General features: G+C 39.6%; 1 protein-coding gene across 7 annotated transcripts in view; it reads left to right on the top strand.

Annotated features, from left to right (window-relative positions):
• The window catches only part of PRELID2 (PRELI domain containing 2), a 63,584-nt gene that overhangs the window by 2,768 nt on the left and 39,385 nt on the right, over positions 1-21,431 (top strand). For 3 of the 7 annotated variants that reach the window (XM_030320610.1, XM_030320629.1, XM_030320619.1), the window contains exons 2-4: positions 11,166-11,223; positions 13,548-13,621; positions 16,027-16,187. In XM_030320610.1, coding sequence (XP_030176470.1) covers positions 11,166-11,223; positions 13,548-13,621; positions 16,027-16,187 — 293 coding nt within the window. Of the gene's footprint in view, positions 1-2,216; positions 2,287-3,634; positions 3,727-3,960; positions 4,031-7,735; positions 7,761-11,165; positions 11,224-13,547; positions 13,622-16,026; positions 16,188-21,431 lie in introns of those variants that run through there. The other 4 variants (XM_030320647.1, XM_030320637.1, XM_030320655.1 and 1 more) reach the window with 4 other exon arrangements.

Below are 21,431 nucleotides of genomic sequence, written 5' to 3'. Positions count from 1 at the left end.
TGGTACAGTGAGAGAATATAGTGTCTCAGGTTTCTGTTGCTATGTAACAAATCACCCCTGTGATGCAGTGGATTAAAGCAGTGGTAGACCTTTCATTCTCATAATTTTGTTGACTGGGCTCAGCTGGGTGGTTTTTGTGTGCCAGTGTCTTCTAGCTGAAGTCACTTAGCTGCATTCAGTTACAGTGTGGAAGATTGCTTGTAAAAAACTTGGCAAAGTGCCTGGCACATAGTAAATAAGGACTGAGGAGGATATTTTGGAAGTTAGAGTTTCAGGGAAAGGAGAGCATTTTCAGAAAAGACCTAGCAGTGGAATGATGTAAGCACTGCAGATGATACTACACTTCCATTCTTTCTTTTTTTTTAATTTATTTTTAAAAAATATTTATTTATTTTTGAGAGAGAGAGAGAGAGTGCAAGCAGGGGAGGGGCAGAGAGAGAGGGAGACACAGAATCTAAGGCAGGCTCCAGGCTCTGAGTTGTCAACACAGAGCTCAGTGCAGGGCTTGAACTCATGGACTGTGAGATCATGACCTGAGCCGAAGTCAGACGCTCAACCGGCTCCGCCACTCCTGAGCCCCATACATTTCCATTCTTTCTATTCACAAAGCACTCCTTCAGAGAGTGCCTTAGAGATCCCTGGAAGGGGCTACGTGAGTCACTAAATTATGAGATGTCAATAAATCCGTTTGCTGTGAGAATTTTCGCCTTATATTACTTGCAGCCATGAACTGGAAGTCAGTAGATGGATGGCCATCATTGTGCCTTCCCCTTTAAAAGCAGTTTTTGGGTGGCCTAGGGACACAGTTTTCACCAGTCTGTATCGGGCCCTAGTGCAAATTAAGAAGAGGTATCATCTAAAGGCAGAGAAACATAAATATATGATTTCACTCATAGGTGGAATTTAAGAAACACAACAATGAACACAGAGGAAGGGAAGGAAAAATAAGAGAAAAAGAGGGAGGCACACCACAAGATACTCTTAATTACAGAGAACAAACTGAGTGTTGCTGGAGGGGTGTGGGGTGGGGGGACCTTCTAAATGGGTGATGGGCATTAAGGAGGGCACTTGTTGGGATGAGCACTGGGTGTCATATGTAAGTGATGAATCACTAAATTAGACTCCTGAAACCATTATTACACTCTATGTTAACTAACTTGGATTTAGATAAAATCGAAAAAAAAGAAAGAAAGAGGCACCATCTTACTGGTCGACCCCACGAGCTCCCAGTAAATGGGGCTAGTGGAAGGTAAATGGGGAAATTTATGCAAATTAGCAAGAATGGCTGTTACTCAATCAGGCTCTTGGGGTAGCCATAGAAATTGAGTAGGGCTGAGTGGGAGTTCCTGGCAAAGCTTTATTGGGTTGGCTCCAGCAGAAGGGAGACAGCACAGGGTCTGTAGGCTGGGTTCCCAAGGAGAGGTCTCGGAGGGTTTTAAGGAGGCCTAGGCTGAAAAGGGTGATGTCCAAATGTGTAGGAGTGGGTTTTTCTTTTGTTCTGTTTTTTTTTTTTTGGGGGGGGGTGGCTTGTGCACTTAAAGGTCAATGCTTCTTGCTTCTTCTTGAGTTGCATGTCTAATTAGCGTGTTAAGTTCCTATCCCTGGGTGATTTTTAGTATTAGAATAAGGGGAAAACTCAGTGGAAATTCATCACTGGGTCTATCTTGGCTCAGGTGGTTGGGTTTTCACAGGGGAGTGTCCATCCCTTTTGGTGCTGGAAAGTTAGCACAGTGTCTGAACTGGATCAGACTCGTTGAAAACTGGGTCATGGGGGCTTGTTTGGAGCTTGGGGCTTCTGGCATTTGGCCTTGGTTTCTGACGGCAAGCAGCACCTGCAGGCATTGCTAGAAGACTGGGTTATTGTGGCTTGTTAGCCATTTCCTGGGTGTGGGGGCCCAAGTCTGGTGCCTGTTCTATCTCAGCACTCCTTCCTCTAGGTGGCTGTAGCCCTGTGCCCACCGGCCTGCTAGATTGGAAGACCTTGTGCAGTGAGCAACATGCACAACTCTATACAGCAAACCTGCTGTCTTAATTTCATATCTGTGAAACAGCAATGCCATGTACCTTACCACCTATCTCCTAGGAGTGTTGTGAGGATCAAATGTGTAACAGTCTGACAAGCATTAGCTTTTTATAAGTGTAAGATAGTAAGAATGATCTTTTTGGCTAAACATACTTTTATATTTCTTTTAGTCTGTATGTATTTTTTTTCAAAGGAAGGCACTTGGCAGAAGGGACAATCATATGAGGATCTCTGGGAAGCATTTAATCTGATTTTTCACAATGGTATGTTTGAAGCTGCTTCAGCGCTGAGAATGTTCTATTTTAAATAGAGTCTACTGATCTACGTCTTTTGGTATGTTAGGACTTGCCTTCCAAGTTATAATATACTACTATTTTTAAAACCTGAGGAATGTTTGCTCTTCTTACACCTGCCTGTTGGATACCACAGGCAAAATACTAGCTACATGCTTTCAAAGCTGAGTGGTACCTTGAAAACAAACACCGCAGAGTACTCTTTGTTCATGGAATATAGTGTTTCCCAATGAACTCTTATGTAGGTATGCTATGAAACCCAAAATGGTTTATTTATCAGATGCTAAACTGTAGTTTCCATGAGGTATATTGTCAGTGTGCCTGACAGTGTATTTTGGTTTCTTTCTTTGTATGATCTCTTACCTTTCTAGGTCTTATCACTTATAGCTGTTTCTTTCCTTTATTTAAAACCAGGTACAAAGAGAACACAAAGTTGCATGGATGAGTGTAGCAGTCTAGAAGCTCACTCATCTCTTACAAGCTCACGCCAGTCTGTTTACTGAGCTTGCGTTCACCAGTTAGATTCAAACACTTGTTCAGTTTTGTCTATTTGAAACTTAAAGTTATTAAAAAGGACCCAGAGGGGACTTTGTGTTGACTGGATTTTCTTTTTTATTCTCAAATAAGGCCAGAGACATTAAGAGTTTTTTGTACTATAGAGTTGTTCAGGTTAATTTTCTTTCTGTGCTGTAGGCCAAAGAATCGTGGTGAATAGAGTGTGAGGTTCATGGGCTTACACTCTACCATTTATTCCTCATGCATCACAAGCACCCAAAGACATCCTGGAACATAGTAGGTGCTCACCAAATCCTTGCTGAGTGGATAAGGAAATGCACTATTCAGGAATTTGGCCCTGTGTGATTTCACACTGAAGTTGTTGTGGGTCTCAGTAACGTGTCCTTACTTAGGGTATTGTAATAAAATGGACAGATCAAAATAATTTCTTTGCTTCAACACAGCGGCCTCGGGTTTTATTTATTCTCGCCAGGAGCCTGATGTGCTGAACAAATGGTTTGAGTGTTTACCCTTACACTCATAAAGGCGATTTATGAATGGCTATTTCCATTTAGAGTAGAAAGTTGATTGGGCAATTAATAATGTTTCCATTTCTGATCCTATCTTTTCTCCCTTGCAAATCTGACACTTAGTTGTGTAGAACATCTCTTCCTGCAGAGCTCCTGAAATACTTGGGGTAAACCCATATTTCCAAAATCCATGTTTTGATGAATGATAAGCCTCGTTTAACATAATGGTTGTTTATCTTTTTACTTACGCTGTAATAGTCTTTCTTTTATCTTCCCATCCTCAATTCTCCTAGAAGAAGATTAGGTACGACACGAAGCAGAATGGTGCAAACGGGAAGAGTACGGGCTCTGACATCAGCCGGGGGGACCGAGTGCTTCTAGCTGTGTGAGTTTGGGCAAGTCAGCTCTCTTTTCTATGCCTCGGTTTCCTCATCTCCAGAGTAAGATAATAGTCACTGTCTTCTGGAATTGTTGGGGGAAATTAAGAGGATAACGCACATAGTTGCATGCATTGGCACACAGTAGGTGCTTTTGAAGTACAGTACTTGTTAAAAATCTTGAGAGTAATACTAACAATAATAATTTCTTACATTTATTCCATGAACCTGAAAATAAAAAGCTGAGAGGAGTAGTCTGCAGAAACCTTTACCAACTTGGAGTAATAAAGAGAAGAAAGAACAGGAATAAAGGTGCACATTTGAATTCTGACTTGTTTTTTAAATGTTATTTAAATCATAAACTGTACTTGGAAACTTATCTATTGGTGGTTGTGGCTTAATAAGTTTATAAAAGGTAGGATGATTATTAACTATTAAAGTACTGGCAGTAAAACTTTTCCTAGTTCTATTAATGGACACTTATAGTAAGTTTGTGCATCTTTTTGCCTCTAGGAGATGAGATAAATAAAACATGGCCCCAGCCCTCAAGGGGACAGAGGAAATACATTAATTTTTGTGATAAATGCTTTCTCAGGGGCATGTTACAGATACAGAGTGTGAGGAAAGGATCCTATCTTTTTAAATAATATTTTATTTTTAAGTAATCTCGACACCCACCATGGGGTCGAACTCACAACCCTGAGATCACACACTCCACTGACTGAGCCAACCAGGCACCCCATTTTTAATTCTTAATCTATGAGAGCTTTTAGAGTGCTTAGAAAGACTTTGTTGCCTTTTCAAAAATGTCAGTACTCTCTAGTACTTTCCTGACTCAATGCCTTCCCTAATGCTAGTAGGGAGGGATTGTCAGGAGTTCTTGTCACATGGACTCTGAATTGGGAAAGCATGAGCTTTGAAGTTTTATTCTAGGAAAAGAAATATCTTTTAATGATTTTTATTTTATTTATTTATTAAAAAAATTTTTTTTATGTTTATTTTTGAGAGAGACAGAGTGTGAGTCGGGGAGGGGCAGAGAGAGAGAGGAGACACAGAATGCGAAGCACGCTCCAGGCTCTGAGCTGTCAGCAAAGAGCCCGATGTGGGGCTTGAGCCAAAGTCTGATGCTCAGCCGACTGAGCCAGGTGCCCCTGTTCTAATGATTTTTTTTTAATTTTTTTTTAACGTTTATTTATTTTTGAGACAGAGACAGAGCATGAATGGGGAAGGGTCAGCGAGAGAAGGGGACACAGAATCTGCAACAGGCTCCAGGCTCTGAGCTGTCAGCACAGAGCCCAACGCAGGGCTCGAACTCACGGACCGTGAGCTCATGACCTGAGCCGAAGTCGGACGCTCAACCGACTGAGCCACCCAGGCACCCCTCTAAAGACTCTTAAATCATCACCTACATATATTTAGTTTGCAGATGGATACTAGGAGTATGCTTTAATACCACACCACAGTAAATTGCAAGATAAGCACTGAAGTCCTGAAACTGAGTTTTAAAAAATGTAACCTTTCATTCTTCATCAGCAAGAAACTGCTACTGTTTATTGAGAACCTGCATGATGCCAGGTGTTACACTTTACATAAAATTGTTCCCTTTAATTTCTGTGACAACTCTCTGAGATGGATTTTTTCCCCCTATTTTCACAGATGGAGAAACTAAGGCAGGCTGAGATTAAAGCATTTTGCCCAAGACTCTCACAGATGGGTTTCAGACTGAAGTCTCTTGGGTTTTAAAACTCAATTGTTTCCAACATTCTGTATTTTAATTTTAACTTTGTTTTTTTTTCTTAAGTTTTCATTTAGAAATACAGTTGACCCTAAACAACATGATGTTTAGGGACACTGGCCCCCACACAGTTGAAAATCTGCATCTATGTGACTTTAGACCCCCCCCCCCCGCAAATTTAACTACTAGTAGCCTGCTGTTGACTGTAAACCTTACAGATGAAATGAACAGTCAATTAACACATATCTTGTATGTTATATATATATTATATACTGTATTTTGATGGTTGGAGAGCTAGAGAAAAAAATGTTGAGAAAGGCATAAGGATGCATTTACAGTACTGTCCTGATTGGAAAAAAACCCACATGGAAGTGGACCCACACTGTATAAACCCCTGTTGTTCAAGGCTCAACTGTAATTTGACTTAAAAAATGTTGCAAAACAAAGAATTCCAGGGTAGCCTTTACCCAGCTTCCCCAAACCACTGTATAGTTTTTAAAGCCAGGGAATTAGCATTGATAAAATGTTAACTGATCTACAGACTTTATTCAGATTTGGCAGTAGTCAACTAATAGCATTTTTTCCAGTCTAGGAGTCAGTCCAGGATCCCACATTGCATTTAGTTGTCCTGTCTTAGTCTCCCCCAGTGTGGCACAGATCCTCTATTTTTTTAAATTTCCGGACCGACCCTGGCACTTTTGAAAGAGTACTGGTCGGGTATTTTGTAGACTTTTTATCTTTAAATGCATCTGGTTTATGTATGCATTTAATGTTGAGATACGAGGCTTTTCCTTTGTGTCACAATTATTTTCTTTCAAAGAAACTTCATGTTGTCATTGCCAATTATTAGGACATTTTTGAATGAATAAAGGTGATGTGACGTCGTTGGCCTTTGTTTAGAATCATAACTTGTTCCAGGCAGAACGGCCTTGCATGTCCTCTGGTGGTCCATCGCCCCGGCTCCAGAGACGGCAGCATCATGGTCTGTGTGTCTGCTTGTCCTTTGTTCTTTCTCCTTCATCATCCCATTGTCCTGAAAGGCTGATGCACAAGCATTCAGAAATTTATTGACTTAAAAATGTTTTGTCCTTGAACATTGAAATTTTGACTAATCGATGATTCATTTGATCTTTGTATGAAATCAACTTTGCTTTCCTCTAAGATAGACTATTGCATGTAGGTCATAAAGGAAACTTGGCACAGTTCCTGGTGATGTTTTTGTTTAACTAAAATGCCACATCTCTTTTCTGCAGCTCCCCTGCTTTGCATGTGGATGTTTGGAAGCAGCCTGAGGAGCAAAGATTCTCATAATGCTTATGAAACAGAAATGTTAACATACAGACTTATTTTAGGTCCTCTTGGCCTTTGTAGGACTAACACAGCTCTGTCGCTGAGTTGCTTCCTTGTGCTCTCTTGGATGCCATTTAGAAGTTGGTACACAATGGCTCCTTTGGAGGTCATTGACTCTTTTTTGGGAGGGGGTATTATAAAAGGCAGGCATTAACTTCTGAGCCTTTTGGAAAGTTGGTATTTTAAAAAGTCCTTACTCTTAACAGTAAGCTTTATGAAAGCTTGTATACTTTTCCCTTGTAAGTAAGAAAGGTAAATAACTATATCGTCATGAAACTCTTCCCACAAATAGAGTGACTGTTAATTCCTGTAATTGGATGGACTCCATTTTTTGGCCTCTCACTTTTCATAGCTCTGTGTTTGTCTTAATGTGTATTTTCTCTTTTTACCCAGTGTTTTGCAGTTTTTGGCCTCTAACCTTTTATTTATTTACTTATTTAGGCCTCTTACCCATTGATGTGTAAAAAGTAATTGAAAGCAAGATATATGACAATGTAGAAGAGTCTCCATTTTACCCTTGTTAGACTGTGGTATTTGCAATAGATTTGTATCTCAGGAAAAGGAAAAGGAGTTAGTTTACACATTTGGTAAAGAACGTAAACTCATGAATAAGTTCAAAATGAAGTGAAGTATACCTTGGAAGATCCCTTAAGTCAGCCAGAATATATGGCATCTGTGGTGACTGTACACAGCCCCCCATGTGTTAATTATTAAACCGATTTTTTTTTTTTAAATTTTTTTTTTTTCAACGTTTATTTATTTTTGGGACAGAGAGAGACAGAGCATGAACAGGGGAGGGGCAGAGAGAGAGGGAGACACAGAATCGGAAGCAGGCTCCAGGCTCTGAGCCATCAGCCCAGAGCCCGACGCGGGGCTCGAACTCACGGACCGCGAGATCGTGACCTGGCTGAAGTCGGACGCTTAACCGACTGCGCCACCCAGGCGCCCCTCCATGTGGTAATTATTTTTGTGCGACTGCAGCTTATGATCCACTGAGCCAGGTTCAGAGATGGCACGCATTTTGGGCAGATACCTGGGTGTTCACACCACTTTGCTTCCATGAGAGTCCCCAGCGTGGAGTGGGGATTGGAAAATCCAATCCGTGTGACCCTGTTTATGCCATTGCCATTATGCCTTTCATGCAGAGACTCCTTATCTTAATAGTTGTTGATTGGTTTACTCGCTTGGGGAAGTACTAAATGAGATAATACATATGGCAGCCTCTAATACAGGCATGGGCATAGTAGACCAGTGCATACTCAGTAAGTCTTTGATGGTCTTAATCCTGACCTAGCTTGATCCGTTCCAGTGTCACACCGCATTGGAAAAAATGTCCAGAGAAACCTGTCCACTGCTTCCTGCCTTCCCAAATTGGCATTCCTGTTGATGACCGTCTTTGAGAGCGTTCCCTCTCTCAACCCCTTGTGAACCAGAGTTCAGAAAAATGTTCGTGAATTAAATCATGAATATTCAAGTTACCACAAGGTGGCATCAGATCATTTCAAGTAATGCCAGATAGGGGGAGCCTCAACATAATAAATCTTTCATTTTAAAAAAGTTAAAATATATGCCTTTCATGTCATGGTATTTAGTTATTGTAAACAAATCTCTCATTTCTTTTCCCATTCAAGATCTCTTGTGTTTGGCTAATAAAACCTTCATTTTACTTGTTATTTACAAGCATTGTCTGTTGAGTGACCCTTAAGTATTTTATGATGACACCTTTCCACAATTTCTCATCTCCTTATTATCCCTTAGTTTGATTTATTTTCTCCTGATATGTTTATTTTTTTCTTGTTTTTTTCCCCAACTAACACGTAAACTCTGTAAGAGGCTGCAATTTTATTTCATTACTATATCCTCAGTGCCTAGAACAGTGCCTGGCATGGTAGGTACTCAAAACCTCTTAAATGAAGAATTTTCACTATTGTTTCAGTCAATGCTCTTTGGCTTAATAAGAAAATCTTAAAATTATGTTAAAGTGTGAAGTTTCTGAGTTCATATTCTTTGGGAATTTTACTGATAACTTAGTGAAGCAATTAGAACTTGAAAGCTTTTATCAGTCTCCTCCTCTGGTGGTTACATTTCAGATCTCCTCCATAATTTAGTAATCTTCCTACAACTTAGAGTGTATTTGTAATATTCATTCAGGGTGTATTGATGAATGCAAAACGAACAGACTAGGACTAGTCAAGGAAATACTTTCAGACTTGCATTTTATCTTGGCACAAAAGTTTCTATTCACACACACAAACACACAATTCAAGGGGTCTGTGTGAGGCTCAGATACCTTCCTTGCTTGAGGGGTGCTCTGTAAGTGAGGCCCCTTGCAAGGAACAGAATAGCTAAACTTGATCCTACCTAATGGACACTATCTGAAAGTTAAACTTCAAGAAAGCAGTGGCCATAATTTTGAGCATTTTTTTTCTGGAGCAAAAATGAATGAATGAATGAATACATAAAACTCAGTTTTTTGATTACTCATCAAGATTGCAGTTGCCAGGATGGGAATGATGAAATGTCAAGGCTACTGAGGGCTGACCAGAGAGAACTGATCATCTGTTCCCTTCATAGATCATTCTCCAAACAAAATAAGGTTTATTTTCTAAATTGGCCCCCTAGGGAGCGAGGTTCATCTTCCTAATCATTCATTCATTCAGCAAAAATTTATTGAGTGCCTACTATATGTCATACACTGTGCTAGTGGTAGAGATACAGGAGTGACTGAAATAGATCATATTCCTGTTCTCATAGAGTCTCTGTTCTCATCCAGTGTCTTTTGGGGCCACAGATATCTTTAATAACGTAGGTAATGGACCCTTTTCTGTGAAATCAATCAGTTAGCCAACCCCCTCCCCCGCCCCCCCCCCCACGTGTGCATGCAGGTACCTGTGTGAGATATGGGAGACCCACACCCTGGGTAACATATACCACTTCCTGGGGTTCCAGAGACTTGAAGCTCAAGTTCATCAAGTAGAAGGCCCCCCTTTTCCTGCTTTTCAGCCTTTTCACTGCTCTCCTTCCCCTTCGGCACTTGTTGATGTCTTGGATAAGACTTCCTGTCATTTTCTTTGCAGGTTTGATCACATGATGAAGCAGTGTAAGTCTTTGGGCAAAGAGCCCAAGGAGTGCTCTGCAGGCTTGGACCAGGGGCCCCCTTGTCTTATGGGGAAGTCACTTTCACCCCTGAAGTCTTTCTCTTTGCACCTGAGCAATAGAAAGGGTTGGATTTGAGTAATTCTGAGGTCATTCAAGGGTAGGTTAGGTAGGCAGGTGTAGAAGGCAATAGAAAATATCTGTGGGTAGATTATAATCTCAGTCCTAACTAGCTGGGTGATTTTGAGCAGATTACTTAGTTTATCCGGGCCTTATTTTTCACATGTGAAAGGGAAAAAGCAGTATTTACCTCATGGTATTGTTTTGAGAATTAAAATGAAATAATGTATGTAAACTGCCTGTGACAAAAATGATAGCTTTTTCCAGCCTTCTTTTATCCAAATTGTCTTTCTGGGCAATTAATAGATAAATGATCATTGAGCACCTGGAGTAGACTACTTCTGATTGTTTTCCTCTGATGCTAAACCAGCTGCCAGGCAGTGGTACCCAATCATAGTGGAAGGTTCACTGTGTATTAGGCCTGGTTTAATTTCACGCCTCTCCCACTAACTAGCTGGGTGACCCTAAACTCTAACCTTTATCCAGTTTCTGTTTCTGGCAGATGAAGTAATGATAACATATGACCCAGCCACAGCAGAGAAGCTGTTTTGGGATTTAAACAAGGTTATGTAGGGGCACCTGGGTGGCTCAGTCAGTTGAGCATCCAACTCTTGATTTTGGCTCAGGTCACAATCTCATTGTTTGTGAGATCGAGCCCCACGGCAGGCTCCATGCTGACAGCATGGGGCCAGCTGGGGATTCTCTCTTTCTCTCTCTCTCTCTCTCTCTCTGCACCCATCCCCCCACCAACCCCCCTCTCGAAATAAATAAACTTAAAAAAATAAACAAGAACGTGTAAGTGAGTAAAGCATGTAGCACAGTGCCTGCTACCAAGGACACTCTTCATTTAGGCCAGGCTGGTTCCATACTAATAGTAATACTTATTAATTAGATTAACCTCACCCTCCCTTCTCTGCCCAGGGCTGTGTTGGATCTAAAGGTTTCCCCTGGATTTATACAAGTTGAATTCATGATAGCTTCTTACTTATCTAGGCCCAAGTAGTACAACGAAGGGCGTTGATTGAAAACTGGCCTTAGAGTTGCTTGGAAAATATTTACTGTTCCTGCAAATAACTGTGGTTACTGTGAGGTAATTCATTTTGGTTAAGGATGAATGGTAATTCTTCTTTATGTGTTTTCATTTAGTATCCCAACCCCATGGATAAAAATGTCATCTCTGTAATAACTGTGGAGGAAAAAAGAGGTAAGTTCTCTGAATATACCTCACTTCAGTGATGATCATTAAGTAATAGTGATGTTTGTCAAGGTGTATGTGTGTGTAGCCTATTTTTTTTTTCTTTTTTTGAGTTTATTTTTTATTTTGAGGGAGAGACAGAGAGAGTGAACGGGAGAAGGGCAGAGAGAGGGAGAGAGAGGGAATCCTACGCAGACTCCACACTGTCAGCGCAGATCCAGATGTGGGGCTTGAACTCACAAACTGTGAGATCATGACCTGAGCTGAGATCAAGAGTCGGAAGCTTAACTGAGTGAGCCACCCAGGTGCCCCAGACTATTACCTTTTAAACAGATATGAGAACAGGTGTATTTCTGTATTTGAGGTGACAGAGAAGAGTACCCAGCATTTAAAGCAGCAGTAGAAGTCTTGTTTAATATGCTTTTGTCACTCAATTAATGACTGATGACAATAGTAACAGCCAACATTTCTGAGCACTGAATATGTGCCAGGCACTCTTATTAACTCCTTTAATCTGCAGAATAATGTTTGGGATATGTATTATTATTACTGCCTTTTAATGTATGAAGAAATCAAGGTACTGAGAGGTTAAATAAATTGCCCAAGGTCACATGACTATATCCCTATAATATATTCATGTATCATTGTATATACGACAAAACATTTGTGATTAGTAGCATGTATGTAAGATGTGATTGTAAAGTGATTATATTATAGAATATGATTCCATACTGACCAGCACAGGGGTGGGCAAGCTATGCTTGTCCTGCTTGTATTTGTGAATAAAGTTTTATTGACATACAGCTGTGCCCACTTGTTTACATACCTTCTATGGCTTCTTCTTGGCGACAAGAGCAGAGTTAAGTTGTTGCAACAAGACTGTTCATACCATAAAGCATAAAATATTTACCATTTGGCCTTTTACAGGAAAGGTTTATTCACCCCTAGACTAGAGCGTAGGAGTCTCCACTGCTCTCTGTCGTTTGTATTTCCCTGGAATAATTTTTCACTGTCATTGCCTGGACTTGAGAACTGGGCCACATAGGAAGTTCTGGTGAGGCACATAATCAGTGTGTAAACATTTGGAGACACCCAGGCCCACTTCTGACACACTCTTGAGCCTTCTGAGAAAATGTGTGAGATGCCACTGTTTGTTACGTGACTCTGAAGTCTTCTCTGTGCTTGGTAAACACAAAAACTGTCTTTTGCTTGTGAAGGTATTTTCTTTGTGTCCATACTCTATTAATAGATTTTAAAAAACATTTTTTTCATGTGTCTGCACTCAGTGTGAGAGAAACTTGTGATGGGGCATCAGAGAAATCTGGTTCCAAGCCTTGATTTTGTTACTCCCTGCATGACCTAACTTCTTCGAGGCTCTGTTTCTTCGCTTATTAAATGGGAAAATAATATTAATCCTGCTTTAGGTTGTTATGAAGATCAAATGAAAGAACAATATGTGTATTCCAAAGTGGTATAGGAACATTAATTACGATTTCTACCATTGACGGGAGCATCGTTGCCTGCAGGAGTGGCTAATCCATTTTAAGTGGGTGTGCTGCAAACATTGGATAAGCTGGCTGAAGGAAGGCCAGTGGGCAGGAGACAAACCCACTCCTCACCCTGTCAGTGGCTTCTGGGCAGTCTGGATGTTTGCATTGTCCGGGCTACTATAGCCAGAGATTTGAGAAACCCTACAGGAGCTTGGCTGAGTCGCAGTAATTTACAGGCCAAAAGAGAATACTTCAGAGTTTATTTTTTTCTATGACTTGGACTCCCCTTTTCTTAATTCACATTTATTGTGTGCTTTTTACATTTTTGGAAACTCTGTTCCAAAACAGAGTAGTGCCAGTCACAGGGAATCTGTTTCTTTATGAGTGAAGACTTTGGCTAATATAATTAATTGTAGGTTTACATTGTGTACCCAGAAATCTGTGCTTGAAAACATGTTTGGTGCAGAATGTGGCAGAATCAGATTCTCCATATTCTTGTGAAAACATCTGTATTGGATTTGAGCAGAGGTCTCATTGGCCCTTGTCATTGGAGTGTTGACATTGATAATACAGAGCAGTGAACAGTTTGTGATTCTTTCTCTCTGACTTTAGAGCATGCAGAGTGAGTAGCTGCCTCACGCTTATTCCTTGATTACAGATAAGTGTATTTGGAATTATTTGGCCCAGAAAAGTGGTCAGGGATACTGAGTTTTGAGTTAAACATTTTTCTCTAGGAATTCTACATAGAGAAAACTGACATCAAAATGAAAAGTTTTGTTGACATTAGGATAGGAGTACATATCCTTAAAACATTTTTTGAGTGTAAAAATTTTCTGTTTCTAGATGTGTCAACAGGGATCATCTATAGAAAGAGGATTGCAGTCTGTCAGAATGTGGTTCCAGAAATTTTAAGGAAGGTAAATTCATTTTAAAATTTAATCAGATTTGGTGTGACACTGGATGATTTTCACACAGTCCTGGAAAGAGATGGCATTTTCTGATGTCCAGGCATGTTAGAACTTTCCCAGTTGGATCTCACAGCTCCTCAGAGGAAGAAAGCACTCTCATATCTAACCTCAGTTTTGGCAGATGCCACGGGAGATAGTTTTTTTTTCCCCCCTCCTGTTTCTGCTTCTCTTTTGTGGAGGGCTCTTAGTGGACATAGAGATGGTCTACAATTATTTTATTTTATTTTATTTTTTATTTATTTTTCAATATATGAAATTTATTGTCAAATTGGTTTCCATACAACACCCAGTGCTCATCCCAACAGGTGCCCTCCTCAATACCCATCACCCACCCTCCCCTCCCTCCCACCCCCCATCAACTCTCAGTTTGTTCTGAGTTTTTAAGAGTCTCTTATGCTTTGGCTCTCTCCCACTCTAACCTCTTTTTTTTTTTCTTCTCCTCCCCCATGGGTTTCTGTTAAGTTTCTCAGGATCCACATAAGAGTGAAAACATATGGGATCTGTCTTTCTCTGTATGGCTTATTTCACTTAGCATCACACTCTCCAGTTCCATCCACGTTGCTACAAAAGGCCATATTTCATTCTTTCTCATTGCCATGTAGTACTCCATTGTGTATATAAACCACAATTTCTTTATCCATTCATCAGTTGATGGACATTTAGGCTCTTTCCATAATTTGGCTATTGTTGAGAGTGCTGCTATGAACATTGGGGTACAAGTGCCCCTATGCATCAGTACTCCTGTATCCCTTGGGTAAATTCCTAGCAGTGCTATTGCTGGGTCATAGGGTAGGCCTATTTTTAATTTTTTGAGGAACCTCCACACTGTTTTCCAGAGGGTCTACAATTATTTTAAAGATGTCTTGGACATTTTGCAGGAAGTGACCATGTTTTCTCATCTGTCTGTGGTTAGATAAGATTCTTTGATAAGAATGATCAGAAGTAAACAGATGGTAAATATTTAGTCTCATCTTCAGCAAGGAAGATAAAAGCTTCAGATTCTATGTCACTGTCAGAGAATACAGTTATTTCAGGGACTAAAATCTTCTCAGTGCTCTCTGTAAGTCTTTTTGTGTGTATTTCTGTAAAGTAATGGTGGTGATGTTGAAATCTTCATGATAGCAAGTTGTTTTCTCTCTTTGAAATCCTTAAGCACTCTGGTGATTGTTGGCAGAGGTAAGTGGGAATTTTTAATAACATTGCTTGAATCATGGAGGGATTATTGACAAGAGTCCTTTTTGAATCATTAGGAAATAAGAGGAGAACATCTTTTTTCTTTTTTTTTAATGTTTATTTATTTTTGACACAGAGAGAGACAGAGCATGAACAGGGGAGGGTCAGAGAGAGAGGGAGACACAGAATCTGAAACAGGCTCCAGGCTCTGAGCTGTCAGCACAGAGCCCGACGCGGGGCTCAAACTCACGGACCGTGAGATCATGACCTGAGCCGAAGTCGGACGCTTAACCGACCAAGCCACCCAGGCGCCCCAAGAGGAGAACATCTTGATGTGCACGTCTTAAAATGTCTCAGATCATTATTTCTACCCAGAAGTGATTGGTTTGGTGATGTAGAAGCCAGTTAGCTTGCAGATGATATTGCTGTGCTTGTTTGCTGTATTAGAAAGAGTGATGGCTTCTATCACTTCCTTATCCTGGATTAAGATTCTGTCATATTCTTTGGAGAAAAGAAGGCTGATATGACAGTGAAAAAGAACTTTATTTTCCAGATGCTAAAATGTGTTGCAGTGAATACAACAAATTATGACTGGCTTTTTCTACAGGGTGTATACCATGCCTTTGCCCTATATACACCCTTTGAATCTATTATTTAAAAAGACATTCAACTTTGTCTTGTATCTCAATTCTTAAATAATTTAAGGACACCTCTGACTTGTACAGTGCTGCCTTTGTAGTTTCCCATGTCTCCTCCACCTCAGAAAACATACATTTCAAGGTATTGGACAGAGTTTAAAATGAAGAAAATATTTTATCTGATAGTGTCTTGCATGTGAGCCCATAAGTGGGCCCAATTAGTGTCCATCAATTTAAGAAGGCCATAACCAGCCCTGGAGGAGACACGAAGGAGGCTGATAATTTGCTTAGTGTTTAGCAGTTAGGGAAATCAGGCCAGAGACTATACAGCTCGCATAAATCCTGGGTCATTTGCATGTCCTCACCAGCATTTAGTAAGGTCATGGTATGTTTGATTATCAAGAAGTCACAGCCATTGGTGAGCCATCATTTGTATATCAGGATCACTTGTCCTCTTAATTATCCAAGACTAAAAGCAACTCTGGACTCCATCCTTCTGTAGCCTTCCTCATTTGAGAAAGCCACCCACTCTCTGTTGGACAGGTGAGCATTTTAAAGGTACCTAGTATCCAGTTGGAAGAGGAATCGTGGCTCAATCCTCAGGAAAGAAACATGGCTATACGGAGTCACTGCCTTACATGGACACAGTATGCATCCATGAAGGAAGAGTCTGTCTTCCGGGAAAGTGTGGAAAATCCAAACTGGTAAGACCCCCCCTGTGTGTGTGTGTGTGTGTGTGTGTGTGTGTGTGTGTGTGCGCGCGCGCGCGTGCATGTGTGTGTATTGGGTGCAGGGATGCACATATGAGCTCATACATTAAAAAGTTTTGATTGCATACTTACAACCTCTGTTTACAACTACATAAGTTACACATTATTAATCTGTAATCACACAAGTAGTTAATAAGTAGATTTCTCTATGGGGGAAAATAGCAGCATTCAACTCCTTGCCTTTTTTTTCCCTCTATAATTTATTTTTTATAATTTACTTCTAATTAGTTAGCACATGGTGCAACAATGATTTCAGGAGAATATTCCTTAAGCCCTTTACCCATTAGCCCATCCCCTCTCCCACAACCCCTCCAGTAACCCTCTGTTTGTTCTCTATATTTAAAAGTCTCTTATGTTTTGTCCCCGTCTGTGTTTTTATTTTTGCTTCCCTTCCTTTATGTTCATCTGTTTTGTATCTTAAAGTCCTCATAGGAGTAAAGCCATATGATATTTGTCTTTCTCTGACTAATTTTGCTTAGCATAATACCCTTTAGTTCCATCCACATAGTTGCAAATGGCAAGATGTCATTCTTTTTGATTGCTGAGTAATACTCCATTGTATATATATACCACATCTTTAACCATTCATCCATCGATGGACATTTGGGCTCTTTCCATACTTTGGCTGTTGTTGATAGTGTTGTTAAAAACATGGGGGTGCATGTGTCCCTTCAAAACAGTACACTGTATCCCTTGGATAAATGCCTAGTAGTGCAGTTGTTGGGTCATGGGGTAGTTTTATTTTTAACTTTTTGAGGAACCTCCATACTGTTTTCTAGAGTGGTTGCACCAGCTTGCATTCCCACCAGCAGTGCAAAAGAGATTCTCTTTCTCCGCATCCTTGCCAACATCTGTTGTTGCCTGAGTTGTTCATATTAGCCATTCTGACAGGTGTCAGGTGGTACCTCATTGTGGTTTTGATTTGTATTTCCCAGATGATGAGTGATGTTGAGCACTTTTTCACATGTCATTTGGCCATCTGGATGTCTTCTTTGGAGAAGTGTCTATTCATGTCTTTTGCCCATTTCTTCACTAGATGATTTGTTTTTTGGGTGTTGAGTTTGATAAATTCTTTATAGATTTTGGATACTAACCCTTTATCTGATATGTTATTTGCAAATATCTTCTCCCATTCTGTCGATTGCCTTTTAGTTTTGCTGATTGTTTCCTTCGCTGTGCAGAAGCTTTTTATTTTGATGAGGTCCCAATATTTCATTTTTGTCAACTCCTTTCTGATCACCCTGTTCAGTCTTGGGGCCTGTTTGTTCTCTCCAAAGGCAGCGAGTGTTATCAGTGTGCTAAGTATTCTTCCAGACTTTTAAGAGATACCATTAGGTACTACATGTATATTCACAGAGCCTGTATAGCCTGGTTTTGTATGTCTTTTTTTACATAGTTGCTTTCATTCCGTGTCGGCCATTGTACACTAATCTTTTTTGCTTAACAGAACTTGATCCATTTAATATATATAAAACTTAGCTTATTCCTTTGTACTGTTGCATGGTATTCAATCCTGTGATTGTTCTACATCTGTTTAAATATTTTTTTTGATAGAGGTTCAGATGGTTTCCAGTTTGTCTTTATTACAGATAGTATAGTGTTTGTGAAGCATGTGATCCCTTATTTGTCCTATATGTGAAAGTTGTTAGGTTTATTGAGTGTTATTTACATACAATAATTTTATTGTTCTAAATGTACATTTCAAAGAGTTTTGACGCAGTTGTGGAACCAGGACCACCATCAAGCTATAGAACCTTTAAGGAGGATTTTAAAAAGCTATATGCCAAGACTATTCCATGAGGAAAGAATATTCTCCTCAAAAATTGGTGCTGTCACAACTGGATATCCACAAACGAAAGCATTAAGTTGGATTTCTGTCTCACAAAAAATACAAAGTTAATTCAAAATGGATCAAAGACCTAAATGAGAGTTAAGACTATAAAACTTTTAGGAGAAAACATAGGCAAAAATGTTTATGATCTTGGATTAGGTAGTGATTTCTTTTTTTTTTTTTTAATTTTTTTTTTAACTTTTATTTATTTTTGAGACAGAGAGAGACAGAGCATGAATGGGGGAGGGTCAGAGAGAGAGGAAGACACAGAATCTGAAACAGGCTCCAGGCTCTGAGCAGTCAGCACAGAGCCCGATGCGGGGCTCGAACTCACATACCGTGAGATCGTGACCTGAGCCGAAGTCGGACGCTTAACCGACTGAGCCACCCAGGCGCCCCGGTAGTGATTTCTTAGATGTGACCCCACAGTCCAAGCAACAAAAGACAAAATAGGTGAAATTGACATCAAAATTAAAAACTTTTGTGCTTCAAAGGACTGTCAAGAAGGTCAAAAGACACTCCAGAGAATGGGAGTGTAAACCATATATCCGATAATATATATATCCATAATACATGAGAGTGTATACTTATTGTGATGAGCACTGAGTAACATATAGAATTGTTGAATCATATTGTACACCTGAAACTAATCTAACACTGTATGTTAATTATACTTGAATCTTAAAAAAGTCTAACTAAAACATGGGCAAAAAGTTTGAGTAGATATTCCTCCAGAAACGTAGGTTTATGGTCAACAGGTGCATCAAAAGATGCTCAACATCGTTATTCATCCAGAAGTGCAAATCACAATCACAATGAGATACCACTTCCAAGTGTGGCTTGATGGCTAGGATGGCTATAATAAAGAAGACACATGGTAGCAAGTGTTGGAAAGGGTGGGGAGAAAGCGGAGCCCTACACAGCACTGATAGGGATGTGAGTGGTACAGCTGTTTGGAAACCAGTTTTTCAGTGCCTCAGAAAAGAAACAGAGTTACCACTTGACCCAGCAATTCTGTACAATATTGAAAACATACGTGTTTTGTGAAAACACAAAAACTTATACAGGAGTGTTTATAGCACCATTATTCATAATAGGCAGAATGTGGAAACCAAATGTCTATCACTTGATGAATATATAACCAATTGTGGTATACTTATACATGGAATATTATTCAGCCATAAAAATGAAAGAAATTCTGACCCATGCTATAACTTGGGTGAAGCTTGAAAACATTATGCTAAGTGGAAGAAGCCAGTTACAAAAGGCTACATATTGTAGGAGTCATTTTATTTGAAATTTGCAGAATTGGTAAATCCACAGGATGGAAAATAGATTAATGGTTGCCATGGGCAAGGAGGAAAAGAGTGGGTAGTGACTGCTAATGGGTATGGAGTTTCTTTTTGGGGTGATGAGAATATTCCAGAACTAGTGTTGATGGTTGATGGGTTGCATGACTTTGAATAAACCAAAGACAATGAGTTATACACTTTAAAAGGGTGAAGTTTATGGTGAGAGGTCATTTCCCTATAGCCAAAAGTTAACATACCTTTAAAATTTTTTTGTCAATATAATGGGTGAAAAATAATTTCTTTGAGATAGGTTTAAAAACAAAAGCAAAATATAACACGCACCAGGTGTTAATAGTGATTATTGCTGTGAGCTCTGATTTCAGAGGATAATTTACTGTTTTTTGTTATTCTGTATGATTTGAAGTTTTTGTTCACTTGTCATTTTAATGGAAATAGTAAGACACTCAAGTTCAAATAACTAGAACTCCCAAATCTCAAATCCATTCCGCAGCCCCATCACTTGTGCAAATCATTACTGTTCCTCATAATTTTGGTCCTTGAGTAATAATTCTAAAATCCTCCAGCCCCACACTGAGTGAGTGTGAATGCCACATCTTATTAGCATCTGGGGTGGGTTTGCCTGGAACTACCCCGTAGTTTGTTTTCCTCAGCCTTCCCCAAGGCAAGAGCTTCACATAAACATAGATGTTTGGGATTAAGTATAAAAGCTGTGGCCAGAGAATAGAGGAGTTTTTTTGTTTTTTGTTTTTTTGTTCATGGGAGTAGTAAAAGGACAGAATTGTCTGATTTTATGTAGAAAACAAAAGTCTTTCATTTGTCTCATTTTAGCCTCTCTTTTCTCAAATATCCAGACTATTGGCTACTCTGATCTGAACCTTTATCAATGATCCATAAACTGATAATTGGCTCCGAGAATCCAAGGAAAACATTCTTCAGGACTTCTTTCCTTTGTGTCTTTTTTAAAAAATCTTTTTAAATGCTCTGATCCTAGAAAATGTGATACATACATCTTGTTAAAAATACTAAACAGTTTTGGGGAAAAAAGTTTTCATTACCTAACAATAGTGTCTGCTTACATAATTTTTTTGGTTCATTCCTAATTGGCATTTTATTTATTTATTTATTTATTTATTTATTTATTTATTTATTTTTAAGTTATTTATTTTGAAAGAGACGGAGAGAGAGAGAGAATCTCAAGCAGTCTCTGTGCTTTTGGTGCAGAGCCTGCTGTGGGGCTTGATCCCACAAACCATGAGATCATGACCTGAGCTGAAATCAAGAGTCTGATGCTTAACTGACTCAGCCACCTAGCCAGCCCCCTCGTTGGCATTTAGATTGTTTTTCAATATTTTTGTTGTTACAAATAATGCTGTGATGAAGTCCCTATAATTACCTATTTCTGTACTTACTCAATAACCTTTTAAGGTAGATAGAGCAAAATTGGATTTCTGGGCCAAATGTTATATTTTGATACATATTATCAGATTGCTACATAAAAAAGCTTGACCAATTATACTTTTTTCTTCTTTCTTTGCTTTGTTATGTTCTTATCCTGTCCCAAACACTCTCTTTTACATTTTTGAGACAGTAGGCCAATATTTATTGATACCTACTGTGTCAAGGTCAAAGCTAGATCCTTCCCCTGCAGCTTTAAAAGCTCAGGTTAAAGAACTTACCCACGATGAAAGTAAGTTGCCACCAAGGTGTGAGTCCAGGTATCATGGATCCCACCTCAAGCAAAGTGGGGAGGTAGGAATATGGATGTTTATAAAGGATTGATTTACATCAAACTGTAGAGTGTTTTGGATCCCAGGTTATGCAGGAGGGATCTTGTCCATTCAGTAACCAGCAGCCACATGAAGGTTTCTGAGCAGGAGATGATGTGATGATAGTTGTGATCTAGACTCTAGGATACTTGTTTTCTTAGCTCTTGACATGGATTTAAGCAAGGCATTTTAGGCAGACATTCTAAATGAGTGGGTAGTCTTGGGGGGGACATCAAAGAAAGAAGGACACATTATTACTTTCTTTCCC

Source organism: Lynx canadensis, chromosome A1 (genome assembly GCF_007474595.2).
Source record: "Lynx canadensis isolate LIC74 chromosome A1, mLynCan4.pri.v2, whole genome shotgun sequence".
Lineage (NCBI taxonomy): Eukaryota > Metazoa > Chordata > Mammalia > Carnivora > Felidae > Lynx > Lynx canadensis.
The sequence above is the reverse complement of the archived record's forward strand: the minus strand, read 5'-3'. Positions and strand labels throughout refer to the sequence as shown.